Here is a 15,990-nt window from a genome sequence, read left to right as displayed (position 1 = left end):
AGTTTCTATTTGATGTTGAATCTAGCCTAATCAGCTAAATTTCATAAATTTACTTAGTATTCCTTACTCTAAGTCAATAGTTCTTAAAATATCAAAAGAATAAAAGTTGTGGGATGACCTTAACTAATAATCAGATTTTCTGACAGCTAAAACCCACTGAACAACAGCCTGCCTATGTTTTTCTAATTTATTCACTGCAGTCATAGCCAATCTTTCTGAAAAAAAAAAAAAAACTGGCATACAGTCTTCACTAGACAAAGCACACTTTTAAAAAGGAAGAAGTTTAATTTGTTATGAATTATTAGTGAATCTGTTCTGGCTATTAGTGATTAGCAATTTCTAGGAATGAATAAAACAAATCTCTAATACAATTGGCAGGGATAACGGTGAACTGGCATAGAGTTTACAATTTCTAGAATACACCTTTTCCTACTTTTTGAAATTAAGCTATCAAGGCAATGAAAAGAATTGGAAGGTTACACTTTAGTTCAAGTTAATTTTTCTTAACTTTAATTACCTCAATCAATAATTTTCGTCCTGAATTTCTCTCAATGGATACTAACCCCATCTTTTCCCTGAAACTTTAAAAAAATGTTTTCCTCCAATTTATTTTGGAAAGAATTTTACTGATTATATTGTAGTATTCATTCCTTTGCAATTATGACCTTCAAGATGGTAAAATATTTTCTTTAAGCTCCTGTTATTAATAATGTATAAAATTTAATTAAAAAATAGGAATGCTTCCCAAAAGAAATTAAAATACTTCACAGTGATGGACACTCAAGCCTCCCTCCTGTTTGATACAGGTATCAATGCTTAATTCTATACTCTCTTCTCCTTTTTTGTTCATTTGACTTTATATATACAGATACACTGGCTTAATCCAAACCAAGAGTTAAAACTAACCCAATTATTAATAATTACTAGTAACATAAAAACACTTTATAAAAGACACACTAAACTTCTTAATAAAAGATGTCTATCTTTTCTGAAAAGATGCTTTACCCATCTAATTACAACTTAAAGATAACTTCATAAAATACTTATTTTATTGTATTGGGTAAGGGATAGTTTACAGTCCCCTCTTAACGTAGCATTTCGTTTTACGCTCTTAGTGTGTAATTTACCAAAAGTGTGTTATTGAGTAAATCCTTTCTTAATACTGGACAATGCAGCTGGGTACCGTGGTACATGCTTATAATGCCAGCATCTTAGGAGGCTGAGGCAGGAGGATCATCAACTTTGAGACCAGCTTCAGCAATCTAGTGAGACCATATCTCAAAATATAGAATAAAAAGGGCTGGGGATGTAGCTCAGTAGCAGAGCACCTCTGGGTTAAATTACCTGTTACCCCCCAAACCCCTCCCCCCCAAAAAAAGACAGAAAAAGGACAATGCAATGTAGTATATAGTAGGGGGAAGACGGAAGGACAATCATTTGTTAAACAAGTACTACCATGCCATTCCACATGAAAGTAGAATTCCCTGTGTTAACCAACAGCATGAACAGATAATATAAGATACAAAGAAACTGAAAAATGTATACAGGACAACTCAATTAACAAAGGAAATCCCAATAGTTAAAACAGTGAACATAGAAGAAAAATTCAAATCTACTAATCAATAGTCAAACAAGTGCAAATTAAAACAAAGAGATAATTCTTCATTTATCTGACATGAATGTTGATTGCCATAAAGCAAACTGATGAGACCTAGTGGGCAAAAAAAAAATTTTTTTGGTACCAGGGATTAAACTTGGAGGCTCAACCACTGAGCCACATCTGCAGCCCTGTTATTTAGAGACAGGATCTCAATGAGTTGCTTAGTGCCTGAGGCTGGCTTTGAACTTGTGACACACCTGTCTCAGCCTTTTAGGTGTGTGCCACTGCACCTAGTGGCAAATTTTAATTCTAGAAAGAAATCTAAAAGCATCTAACAAGAATTTTTTAAATGTCCATACTGTTTCTTAAAACAATATTTTTAGTTAGTTGTCAACAGATCTTTTACTTATTTATGTATGTATTTATTTATATGCAGTGCTGAGAACTGAACTCAGGGCCTCACGCATGCTAGGCAAGTTCTCTACCACTGAGTCACAACCCCAGGCCTTCATATCTTTTTTTTTAATATTTACTTTTTAGTTTTTGGTGGACACAACATCTTTATTTTATTTTTATGTGGTGCTAAGGATCGAACCCAGCGCACCACGCATGCCAGGCGAGCGCGCTACCGCTTGAGCCACATCCCCATACCTTTTAATAATTCTACTTCTCCTAGAAATGTATCTAAGGCAATAATAGTTCTTAAAATTTCCACAATGACTTCAGAAAATAATAAACAGAATAATTTCATGTTATTAAAAAAACTTGGTAGGGACTGGAGTTGTTTGCTCAATGGTACAGCACTTGCCTGGCATGTGAGGCCCCGGGTGCAATCCTCAGTACCGTGTATATATAAGCAAATAAATAAAAATTTTCAAACACAAGGCTGGTGTGCAACGGTATACCTGCAATCCAATCTACTCAGGAGGATAGATGGCTAGAGCCCAGGAGTTTGAAGCCAGCCTAGGTAACAAGGTGACTCCACTTCCAAAACAAAACAAAAAAATTCCGAATAGATGCAGAAAGGTAATGAATACTGAAATACTCTAAACTGTGAATGGCACAGAATTTGATGGGATTATGGTATCTTTTTCATTTTCAAGTTTAAACATACCTATTTGCATTAATTTTAAGATGAAATATATTAAAATTCACGGATTTAAAATGAACTTCAAAGTGTCTAAGACCAAAAAAAAAAAAAAAAAAAAAAAAAAGTAGCTTCAACCTTTGGTTATAAATGTAATTTAACCATACAGAACATATAAATGATTATATAGAAGATCAGAAATGACCTTTCCATGGAATAAATCATCTTTGAAGCTAACAGTCACTATGTCACTAGTAAATCTTTAATAAAACATTTTACAATTATTATAAAAAATTTAAAATTAATAAAATTCCTCCTGATAGTCCTTACATAACTGAAACTCTTGTACATATGAAATCCAAATCTAGGAGACCACTCTTTTAAATGTACTTTAAATATTGTTGTTGCTATCTATGCACTAAAGAAAGCACACTTATTATTACAGATACATATTGTAAATCGTTTAACTTTTACAAGAATCAAACCCTTTGGTATCTTCACATTGCTTAGAGGAAAATATGAACACAAGACAGATCTAGCATTAATAGGAAATACTCCCAAAGTGCAGAAAATTTCAGAGCTTTCTAAAGAGTTGGGGAAAATAAATTGCAGTTTCCTTGCTACTACTGAGCAGTCTTTAGTTTGATGTAAACACAACAAAAATAGTTTCTTCTCCATAAAATCTACTTCAGATTTCTAAAGATTCCAAACCAGATATTTTCCAAATGCAACAAAGTTGCACATACTCTCAAAGTCAATTTTTTAAAAAATCCTCATGCTTTTTCCTAAATTTCTTTTTCTTTAAGCACATTATTCCACAAACTCGCCAACTTTTCTCCTAGCTTCAGAATTTAGAGAAATGTTTTACAAAATAAACATGTGTAAGTACAAAATTAGTTAATATTAAAAATGAAAATGTTTTCAGGTTAATTATTTTTTTTTCTATTTTAACCTGATATAATTCTGTTGATATCTGAATTGCTTTCAGTGGGACATTTGCTTTAAACCATAAAGAATTTCCATTTCCGGGCTGGGGATGTTGCTCAAGTGGTAGCGCGCTCGCCTGGCATGCGTGCGGGCCCGGGTTTGATCCTCAGCACCACATACAAACTACAATGTTGTGCCCGCCGAAAACTAAAAAATAAATATTAAAAAATTCTCTCTCTCTCTGGAAAAAAAAAAAAAAAAGATAAAAGTCCCTGTCAACATTAAAAAAAAAAAAAAAAAAGAATTTCCATTTCCATGTACAAAATCCTTTCTCCCTACCCCCCCCACCTGTCCAAACTAAAGAGGAAACAAATAAAACCCCAAACTCATAGCTCAGCTTCAAATAAGTTTGGAACAAATGAGACTCTAAAGACTTCCTAGGGTACTTATCTCATGCAGGTCATAGTTGAAAAAATCAGTTTTGCCATCTCACAATCTAAACTGTAAGACAACCATTTTTTACTCTTGGAACATTAACTGTACTAATCAGATAAGGAAAAAAGGATCCTCTTTGGACACCAACATTATCTTGCACGTGTACATCATTCCTGACATTTCCGTTACATATTTCTATGTGCACTAAAATAGGGATAGTAATAGCAAAATATAGTTAAAACTTCATCTGCATCACTTCTCATCACCAAGCCATATTTCTGTTACCATTTGATGCTGTCAGAATAAATTTTCTAGTAGGATGCAGTGGTACATGTCTATCATCCCAGCAACTCAGGAGGCTCAGACAGGAGACTGCTAGTTTGAGGCTAGCCTCAGTAATTCAGTGCCCAAAGGTTCAATCTCTAGTGGGGGTGGGGAAGAGTAATTTTTCTAAGTAGTTAATTTCTAATGACTTCCCCTATAAAGTATGCCCTAACTTTTCATTTTAGACTATCTCCCCTGTAATTTCCAAAGATTTACTCTTCACTCAAGTCTTTTCACTTTATAGCCAAGCTGTTCTTCCCTAACCAGGGCTTGTAATCCACTCTGCTCCAGCTTATCACAAAGGGTCACTTTCTATTCCTTACTCTATTTTGGATACTCCACTATGAATCAACTTGCAATGTATTCCCTCTTTAACTGCTCAAGAAATATGCAGAGAGGTGATTTTAGGAAATCTCAGTATTCTATTCATGCCACTGCTCTACTTCTTACACAGATGCCAGATTTCAAGATCACTTGTATTGCACCTCGCTAGTGAACTTTGTGTCCCCTCCAAGTTGACTCATAAACATTTTTATGAAATAAATATTTCTTCACAGACTTCAATAGGAGCAATAAAAAATATTTCCAGGATATAAAAATCATTTGATTGGAAGAAAAATAACAGTTAGCATTTATAAAGTCCCAAATCAATTTAAAGTTCTGAGTATAAATTAGATAAAAAAATATAAACACACAAATCTTAAAGCTTTTTCCTTCCCTTCTCACCACCGTTCTCCTTCTTCCACTGTTATTCTATTTACCACTGTTATTCTATTTATTGTCTTTTAAATCGGTGCTTTATTGATATAAAGGTGAAATTCTCTGTGCTATGTTCATATATGTACATAATAACATAATTTGGTCAATTTCATTCCTCAGTTCCTTTCTTTTCATGTTCCACCTCTTTCCCCCTCAATTCCCTTCCTCTACCTTCACTAATCTCCCTTCTATTTTCATGGGATGAGCACCCCCAGCCCCACCACCAATCTTTTCCTTATTTTGCTCTAGCTTCTACATATCAGAGAAAACATTTGACCCTTGACTTTTTGGATCTGGCTTATTTCACTTTGCACGATGTTCTCCAGTTCCATAATTTTATATAATTATATATATAATTTTATACAATATCCCTATATTTATTAGATAATAGTGAAAGGCCTTCATAAAGATTTGGACACATCTCTTGATTAAATCCCAAACCTGGATGTCCTTTCTAAAGTGATTTATCACTTAATATTTCTTAATTAAGTTAAATTGGGTGCTGTATAATCATTAAAGTTTGAAGAATACTGTGCTTCCTAAAGGGTTACAAGGAACATTACAGGAAGTTTCTGTACTGTAAGATTCTTTTATACAAGGCATTGTAATTCTAGTTCAGTAAAACTTCATTCTGACAGTCTCAAGGAAAAAAATGTGGTAAACTCATAACAAGTGAATAAAGATATACTGGAGATATTGTAGAGGAAGATTACAGACTACAAGGTTGATCAACTATTACTTTCTAATGCAAAAGCATATTTAGAGTGGGGCAATGGCACCCAGGTGTAGGCAGTCTGGGGGCAAACTAGCTCAATACTCTAAGTACAAGAATAAAACTCTCAGACTTGTTTATTATTATTATTAGGCACTGGCAATTCTAAATAATCAAGAATAAAATATCCACCCTGTTCTATGTTGTAAACTGTTTCTGTGGTTACTATTGAGTTTTTAACATATAAATGTCAAATCTGCATGTTTTTATTATGTAGCCCTTAAAAAGCAATCAAGACTATTAGGAAACCCCTTAGTTACATTGTCAGTTCCAATACAACCAGATTCACTGTCCTTATTCATGTGAGGAGTTAAGTACAAAAAGTCTAAGGACAGATGAGCTTCCTTCAGGTTCAGTTTCTAATCCTGAGGCACCTATACATACTTCTGTGCTTGAATAATACATGAAAACATGACATCTACGCAGTTTTTCTTTGCTGAGATACCTCTTTTTTCTGACAGAAATATTTACAAAGACTCAGTATTGAACAAGTATCTAACGGAAAACAAAGCTTTAAAACTGAAGACTTGTGAACAGGAATTATGGAGAACACCATTACTAAGCAATTAAGTGTAAAGAAGTAGAAATTTACACAGAATTTCAAAGTGTTTACAAAATATAGTCGAAATTTACATTTTGGGGGGGGGGGGGTAAAAAACCATTCTAATGAAACAATTTGACCAAAAAGTTATCTAAAAGTCACTAGAAGCAATGGTAAACATGGACACATTCAGAATTATGATGGCCAGATGTCACTGTGGGGTTGGAGATATGGCTTAGTGGTAGAGCACTTGCCTAGCATGTGCAAGGGCCTGGGTTCAATCCCCAGCATATTGGGGGGTGGGGTGGGGGTCATTATGAAATGTTTTTTTATAAATCCCTATCAAATACAAGATTTCTTATTTGCTGCTTTGTGTACATTTTTTTTGTAATTGAAATTAACTTTAAAAAAGGCTCTTTGGGCTGGGGATGTGGCTCAAGCGGTAGCGCACTCGCCTGGCATGCGTGCAGCCCAGGTTCGATCCTCAGCACCACATACAAAAAAAGATGTTGTGTCCGCCTAAAACTAACTAAATAAATATATAAATATTTTTTAAAAAGGCTCTTTAATTATGGGTACAGACTGACAAATGTGGCTGTCTACTAACACAAATATGTGAGAATCAAGTTTAATGTGCATGCATTGACAAACCTAAGACTTGAAACAGGAATACCGATATTCAGTTTCATGACAGACCAATTCACAGGTAAGTTTTCCATCTTAAAAATATACATATTAGTGCAATTTATAAGTATTAACCAGCTTCTTTGGGAAAACAACAAATGGCAGATGATACTGGTACAGTGGGAGGGCCCAGAGGGTGTGCCAGCTTCTTGCAGAGGCTTCAGCAGGCTTCTCTGTGGAACTCATGGAAGCAAGGCCAAGGCGTGGATCCCTGTCATCAAGCTCAGCCACCTGGTCAAGAGCATGATCGAGTCATAATCACTCCAGGATGAAGTTTTGAAGATCATGTCTGTGCAAAAGCAGACATGCGCTGGCCAGTAGACCAGGTTCAAGGCACTTGTCACTATAGGAGACTACACTGATAAACAACCTACAATTTGTGTCTGGTTTTGTCAATTTCATATTATTAGGTAGTCTATCCCTACCATTTTGTCAACTTCATATTATTAGGTAATCTATCCCTCATTGTGTTGACAGAGATTAAGAATTCCCTGAGAGACAAGAAAGAACAAAAGGAGAAAACTTAACTTTTGGTATTCAAAAGCCCATGGTCATGGTACAATATGGTCAAATGTAGTTAGATAAACCTCTAATTTTATTTTAATCACTGATCTAGTTCTATGTATTTCCTCCACACACTGACAACTTCATTTGAACCCTTTGTTAAATGTCTTTAGAAATAGTGCTCAGAGAACAAAAAGACTAAAGATTAATATAACAAATTAAAAAAAAAAAACTGGGGCTGGTGATATAGCTCGGTTGGCAAAGTTCTTGCCTCACATGCACAAGGACCTGGGTTCAATCCCTAGCACCACAAAAATAAATAAATAAACCAACCAACAAACCGAATCATCCTCATGAGAAGGTCTAAATTTCTAGAAGACAATCACACTTAGTAATCAACAGGCAAAATATAAATAGTCACACGGAACAATTTATAGTGGGGGAAAAAAGGGAAGAGGCAGCAAACTCCCCACTGAGAAGTAGAACTCAACTCTTCCTTCAGGATAACATGGGTCAAGACTGAGAGCCCAAAATGAAAAAGTAGACCCAAATCAATTAATATACTTAATATAAGTATACTTAATATACTTAATATAAGTATTCACAAAACTTAATTTATATGATTTCAAAGACAAAAAAGGAATATTAACTAATTTTCTTCCTACACTGCAGAGCAGCATTATATGCACTGTATCTCAGAGCAGATCTCAAAAAGACCCCTGGGGTCTTGGAGGTCAAAAGATTTTTTCACATTAATACTAAGACATTTCATGTCTTTTTCATCAATTTTCTCACTAGTATACAGCAGTGTTTTCAGAAGGCTAACTGATGTATTATTCCAAGAGAATGAATAAAAAAGGAGATACAAGGATGCAGGTTTTGTTAAACCAAAGTTTAACAAAAAAAGGTCAAATAAAGCCACTTTTCATTTTTGGATGGGTAATGTTATTTTTTTATTAAAAATGTTACCTATACTAAGGGATGGGGTTGCAGCTCAGTGTCAGAGCGCTTGTCTAGCAAGTGTGAGGCACTGGTTTGATCCTCAGCACAACATAAAAATAAATAAAATAAAGGTATTATGCCTATCCTACAAGTAAAAAAAAATGCTTTTTAAATGTTACCTATATTAATATGTAATGATTAATTTTTTAATAAACACATTTCTCAGCTTAAATTTCTAATGTGGTAAATATCAATAGATAATCACAGATACAAAAAAAAAAAACCTCTCTGTGGTCCTTAATTTTTATGAACTTAAAAGGGTCAAAAGCCAAAAAGAATGATAAAAGCTGTCCTACAGAAAGTACATAAGAAAGTCCTTTGCAGTCTATCAGCAAAAATAAAGTAAATCTTTACAGTCATTAATGTTTGATTTTAAAAAAGCACATTTTAGCAATTACACTGCAAAGCAGCATTATATGGTTCTAAGAAGGGAAAAGTTACTATATAAATAAGTATATGTCATAGAGAGATTAACACCAAATCATTATTTTGATTGCCTCTGACAGTAAGAAGGGTTGGAGTAGGCATGAAAGAGGAATTCACAACTTTTTAAAATACAAAAATAGAACAATCATCAACTGTTTTAATTTATAGCTTTTATCCATTCATTCAAAACATTTCAACAACATCCAACTCTTCACATTAAGAAATGCCTAAACACAGCAAAATACAATTAAGTATTGGCCATAACTGATTCTTTTTCACGCACTTTATAGTGTCCTGACATAAAGTTCTCTAAATATCCTGTTAAATGGGTTTCTAATAATCTCACTCTCCTCATCTTGTCCTTCTATATCAGAGATAGACATTTTATCTATACTTCCAATCTGTCCTTTTTCTTTCATACACAATTTTGCTTTAAGTTAACCATTGCCTCTTGTTGCTTTGAACTATGCTTTTCTACATTCCCTTTGCTGAAAATACTTAGACTCCACTTTCATCTCACAGAAGCAATGGTCTGAACATCACTTACTAAGGCTAAACCTAGTCTCAATGAACATACAAACTGACTAGTAGCAGTGCTTTGTACACTGTTAACTGACCTTCTTTCTCTGCATCCTTAGAGCAACTTTTCCATTCTTAAAACCAAACCTCTAAAAGATTACATTTTCTACCTCTTATTGCCTTACCTCTCATCATCATTCAACCCTAAGCTTCCAATCCTATTACCCTAAAAAAAATTAGCAACCTTTTATAGTCTTTAACCTGTGATGACCACTTCCCTGGAATTGTACAAAATATTATCTTCAGGCACCAATTAAGTTGGAGAGATCTGCATTCAAATCCCAGCTCTGTTGTTAGTTAGCCATATGCCCTGGGGTAAATTATTACTTAACTTCTTCAAAAATTGTTTTTCTAATTTGTAACTATCTGTAAATGGCTGTAGACATCCATACCTATTAAATTAGATATGAATGTATAAAGTGCCTGACATGCCACAGAGGCATATTAAGGATTCTTTTTTTTCCTCTCCCCCTCTAAATTTTCTCCAGGGCACATCTGAGAGTGATTAACTGAAATCTCTATCTCTTCGTTGCATCCAAATTTGAGTCCTATATGTCCAACTGCTTGCCAAAAATATCCACGTAACTGTTCCACACACAATTCAAACTCAACCTCTTCAAAAACCAAACACAGGGGCTGAGGATGTAGCTCAGTGGTAAAGTGCTTTCCTCACATGTGTGAGGCACTGGGTTCAATCCCCAGCACTACATAAAAATGAATAAAGATACTGTGTATTCATCTCCAACTAATATTAAAAAAAAATACCAAATACATCTTCTCCAACGTTTTACTCTACTATTAACGGTACCATTACTGTCAGCTTTGTAGAATGCAGAGGCAAAAGGTACTTATAAAAGTTCCTGGATTACTTTAGCCAACATTCTTCCCTCCTATTCTGAACTAAATTTTCCAAGTTCAGATTTTATTTACCTCTCCTACTTTGGTATTCAACCCGTCAATCTTTCCCAAGTCTTTGCTTCCTACAACACATATCACCACAAATCAAGCACAATTCTGATTGTATCATTCCACTATTTTAAAATCTTCAATGTTTACTCATACCCTAAAAATGAAATTCTTAAACATTAGACAGACATAAGTCAGACCCCAAACTACTTTAGGAACCCTACTTTTTAAAAGCTTCCAGAGCCAAATTTCTACTCACCTATTTCTCAGCCCCATTGCCCTCTGATGACTTTCCTATACCTTCTGATATCCTAAACTGAGGATTCTTCTCTTCCCAAGCCTTCACTGATCATCCATGGCCATTTTGCAGCTATTTTACCACAGATTAAACTTATCTAAGTCTTGTGACTTCTATTAAACTTAGATGACAGAGACCTTCTCACACTATTTCAGACACAGCTGAACAGGCACTTGAATGCTTGTCAAATGAAGATTAAATTGGGAGATTTGAGATTACTAGGAACTAATTATTAACACTTCATAAACGAGGAGAAACAGTTGAAAGCACTACACATTGGGCACAAAAATATGAATTTTTTTTTAATATTTATTTTTTAGTTATTGGCAGACACAACATCTTTGTATGTGGTGCTGAGGATCGAACCCGGGCCGCACGCATGCCAGGCGAGCACGCTACCACTTGAGCCACATCCCCAGCCCAAAAAATATGAATTTTTAAAGTCAGATAAATTTCAGTAGAAGTTGCCATTTAGCAGAAAAGAGTTGACACCGACAACATACACCTAACATAAATGCAATCTGTAGTTAATAAAGACTAGGAACTGAAATGAAAATTTATAAAGGAAAATAAACAATGATAAGCAAATGCTTATTTAGCACATTTAAAAGGTTGCAATACCATTTCCCCCTTTCAAGGAGTCAATACTATGTTATTTTGGCTTTCCAAGGCAACAACTACTGACTGCACTTTTTTAGGGTTAATATACTGTGTTTAATATGCTTGATGCCAACTTCCATAAATACTTGAAATTAGAAATGCTTTACCCCCCACATTTTTTATTGATGCATTATAATTGTCCTTAATGTTGGGATTTGTAGTATTAAATACTTCTAATCCTAAGAATACACTCAAAATAGTCCTCCTTTTCATTAAAAACATCCAATAGTTAAGTTTTTATCTTGGGAAAAAAAATGGGCTTAAAATCATTTAACAACTATTTTGCCATTTGTGTAAGGTAAGTATTTGTCAGGCATCTGCTATGGTGGGGGAGGTAAAGAGGGAAAAGAACAGAAACCACCTGTCCTCATGGAGCCAACATTCCAGGGAATTTTACCTTCAGGAAACAAAGTTAATGTCCAACCTTGAAATATCTGGAGCATTATCCTAAATTATCTGGCAACCAAAAATTTGTAAATAATATATTATTTTGAAAATCATCACTACTAAACTTTTCCAAGGCACTGCCCAATCCTAATTGCAACTACTGTAGTTAAAACATTTTATGTATCCATTAGGTGAAGGAAAATATTTTTTAGGATAATTTGCATGGCAATAAATGGTCTCGACCTGAGTGTTAAAGAGTGTTAACTAGAAGGTCTCAAATTATTGCACTACAAATAGGAAAATAATTTATCTGTTAATAATAACCAACAAATGAACTACCAAAATCTTATCGTGAGATAGATGCAGCAAGTTTTTAAAGCCACATTAACACATCTAGTACTACTACATCGTATTTCCTCGATGTTGGTTGTAGTTTGAAAAAGAAAGAAAATCCAAATCAATCCGCGACAATAGTTTCTATTCTGTAGTTGCATTTGAAAGCATCAATGGTCAAGTACCCTTCCTCCCAAATCCATTCTGATACACTTCGTGAAGTGAACTCCATTGGCCAAAAGAGCACCTGGGATGATGATTGGAGATACAACTAAAGAGCTTTAAGGGGCAGTCAGCTTTGTTCCTAGTTTGGGGAGGTTTTCAGATGTAAATTTTCCCGCAGGAGAGAGCAGAGGATTAACTACCTCGGGAGGCGGGTGCGAGCGTGGGGGAACTAGAGGCCAACACCGGCTTTCAAGCGGACTAAGGCGGAGCAAATACTCTGCTCTCCCATTCAACTTTCTGGGTGTCACTTTGGGGCCATAGAGCCTATAAGACGGGTATGTTAAAGACTCGAAAAGGTAAGAGGCCACCCCCTCTCCACTTATTAACTCCCTTTCCCAAGTGTGTGACATTCGGAGGAGGGGGACGAGCACCCTCTCCAAATCCTCCCGACCCGGGATCAGAGTCCAGCCGCCAACGTGCCGCGGCCTGAGCAACAGGAGGGCCGAGGCCGCCGCTCCGCCAGCTCCAGACGGGCAGAAGCTCCAGCTCCCCCGCCCCCAAGCCCACACGGCCGCCCGCGCTTCTTTCTTAGACCCTTACGGGCTCCCGGCACCGCGCAGCCGATAACGGGTCTGGGAGCCGGGAGCCAGAACGCCGGGATACCAAAGCGGGCGAAGTTGGAGGCAGCGGGCCGACGTCGGCCGGGCAGGCCGGAAGGGGGCGAGGGGGCAGCTCGGGTCGCCGCCGGGTGGGCGGTGGGGGAGGGGTGTGGGTCAGCTCCCGTGGTGTGGCCGCGACCTCTCCCGGGCCAGGCCGCTCCGCGCAGGCCCCGCTGCCCCGGAACCCGGGCAGGAAGCGTCCCCACCCCGACCAAAGCTTCAAACCTCGGCGGCGGGAGAAGCGGGCCCCGGCTCCCGCAGCGGGCCCGCACCCCTGCCCCGAGCAGCTCTCACCTCCTGGTTGAAGGCGTTGACGGCGTCCATGTTCGCGCTGCGGCGGCGGCTGCTCCGGGCCCGCCGGTCACATAGACCTCGCGCCGCGGCGGAGCGGGGCCGAGGAGCCGGCCGGGCCTGGGGCGGGAGAGGCGACGAGCTGCGGAGCCCGAGGCCGGGCAGGAAGGGGCTGTGGTCGAGGCGGCGAGGCGAGCGGCCGAGCAGAGGCAGCGGCGGAGGGGTGGCGGGCCCCTTCTCAGTCCCGTTTGCTGGATGAGGAAAAGGAGGCGGCGGCGGCGCTGGGCTCCAACATGTCCGTTCGGGGGTGGCGGCTGCGCTCTGCGTCTCGCTGACACGGCCCCCCGCGCCCTCACGCAGTGGCCCACACTGGCCCAGCCGGCGAGCGGGCGGGCCTCTCTCTCCCTCTCGCCAGCGGGATGGCGGCAGCGGCCCGTGTCCACGCCGCGCGGGGCACCCTGGGACGGCTCGGGCCTCCCAGCGCTTCCTGTGCCCGGCGCCGCCCCGCCCCTCCCGCCCGCGCCGGCCCCGCCCACGCTCCGCCCCGCCCCGCCCGCGCCGCGCGCCTAGCCGCCGGCGCGTGACCACGGGACGCCGGGCGCTTTCCCGCCGGCAGCGGCCGCGGTCCCGGGAAGCAGCCTAGCACCGAGGCCGGGCCTGGCGAGGGCATCGAGGAGCGCGAGTTCCCGGGCTTCGAGGCTGGCTGAGCCGGCCTTGGTGCGCGCGCGCGCGCCCCCGCCTGACGCGGAGCTCACGGGGTGCGTTTTTTTGTGCCATTGTGCCCAGGCGAGTCCTGCACTGGGCCGGGGCGGGCAGGCACGGCTCGCCACTGCCTCGAACAAAGGGCTCCGAATTTAACCTCGCCCGAATTTACAATCTCCGGTGCGCATGGCTGGGGACGGTGAGGGGACCCTCTTCCCGTGCAGCTCTGTGCCTGCCCTCGGGTTAATTCTGAGCGATAGAAATCCCGAGAAGGACGTGCAGGCTCTGGATACCCACGCAGGCATAAAGCAACCTCTTGTGCCATGGGAGGAGTGTATTCCGGACACCATGACGTTGGTTCCTCAAACCAAGTTTCCTTTTCGGCGGAAACACTGCCCTGATTCACTTTCCTCCTACTGTTTGCTAGACACTCCAGTTTGGTGGAAAGGACAAGCAAGTGAGGAAAGTGTTATAAAACACAGGGGGCCTGGGAAGCTGAGAAGAAACGTATTTATCCAACTAGAAGTCCAGAAAGACTTCCTAAAGGAAGTGGCACCCATGATGAAAGGAGAGGTAGCGTCAGGAGAGGACCCTCTGAGCCAAGGGGAGCCTGCTGATAACTGTGTTATCACCTTCCCATGAAGGAGGACCAGCTGAAATTTAGTGACTAAGACCAGGTGCTGAGGAGCCTTTGTCCTTCCAAAGACAGGCGGTGGGGAACCACTGAAAAGAGAGTGGTGTCATGCAATGCTCTCTCTCTGAAGAATGGTGTAGAGTAGCAAGAGCAGAGGCAGAGAAAGCGTGGTGGCACAGCAGAGAAGAGACATAGGTACTTGGTGGGACAAAAAAAAGGGGGGGGGGCTGGCATGTGGCTCTGTGGTCAAGTGCCCCTGAGTTCAATCCCCAGTAACCACCACCCACCAAAAGAAGAAAAAAGAAGAAGAAGAAAGGAGGATGTAAAAGAGGATGCCCAGGGTTCTGGCTTAACAAATGGCAGGATGAGAGGTTTATGAGACATCTAGAATTTATGGGAAGGAGTAGGATTGAGAGAAAATGGTTAACATTTGTAGGTCACCTATTGTGTGCCAGGGTACCTGATGTAGAATTCTGTTGTTTTATTTAATCTTATAACAGACTTCTCTGTCAGGTGGCTATCAGTAATGCCTTTGTTGTAGAAGTAATGCCCAGTGCAGTTAACTGAAGTGCCCAAGGTCACACAGCTGGATGATTTCTGCTTCAGACCTGTGGCATTTGAGCTGCCTCTGGGACAAATAAGTGAAGATGTCTAGGAGGCAGTTGGGTAAACTATAGAGTCAGGAGAGCTGGCTAAGAGGAGATGGAAATCTGGGAGTCATTAGTGCACAGCTTCTGGAGGAGCTAAAACAAACAAAAAAAAGGAATACAGGTGTTAAAGGAGTAAGTGGTTGAGGGTAAGAAGAGGTAGAGAAAGGGCTCTGGAAAAACGATCGTCCCTGTCCAGTGCTGAAGGTACAGAGGGGTAAGAAATGGAAAGTGTATCTGTTGGATGACAGCAATTAATTGTACATCTCAAAATAACTAGTAAAGAGTATTGAATATTCCCAACGCAAAGAAATGATAAAAGTTGGCAGTGATGGATACACCAATTATCTTGACTTTATCACACATTTTATACATGTATACATGAAGTGGAATGTCATACTGTACCCCATAAATATGTCCACCAAGAATATGCCTATTAAAATTTTTTAAATATTAAAAATTAAAAACTGATAGATTGAGCATCTGGAAGCTTATCCTGCACCTCAGCTGGAATGGTGAAGGCAGAAGCCCAGTTTTTCTGTGGATTGCAGAGGGGAAGACAGGCAGGATAAATTTTCCAGGCAAGTTGTGAGAATACCAGGAAAAACTCCAGGATAAAAGTTTCCTTGTTTCTTTTTCTTTTCCATCCCCATGGTACTGGGGACGGA

General features: G+C 39.6%; 1 protein-coding gene across 4 annotated transcripts in view; it reads right to left on the bottom strand.

Annotated features, from left to right (window-relative positions):
- The window catches only part of Scaf4 (SR-related CTD associated factor 4), a 58,146-nt gene extending 44,375 nt beyond the window's left edge, over positions 1 to 13,771 (bottom strand). For all 4 annotated transcript variants that reach the window (XM_076868140.1, XM_076868142.1, XM_076868141.1 and 1 more), the window contains exon 1: positions 13,343 to 13,771. In XM_076868140.1, the coding sequence (XP_076724255.1) occupies positions 13,343 to 13,372 (30 nt within the window). In that variant the 5' untranslated portion in view covers positions 13,373 to 13,771. The remainder of the gene's footprint in view (positions 1 to 13,342) is intronic.
- Positions 13,772 to 15,990: the final 2,219 nt, after the last annotated feature.

The sequence above is a fragment of the Callospermophilus lateralis genome, chromosome 10 (assembly GCF_048772815.1).
Source record: "Callospermophilus lateralis isolate mCalLat2 chromosome 10, mCalLat2.hap1, whole genome shotgun sequence".
Lineage (NCBI taxonomy): Eukaryota > Metazoa > Chordata > Mammalia > Rodentia > Sciuridae > Callospermophilus > Callospermophilus lateralis.
Note: the sequence above shows the minus strand (reverse complement) of the source record. Positions and strands in the feature narration are given on the sequence as shown.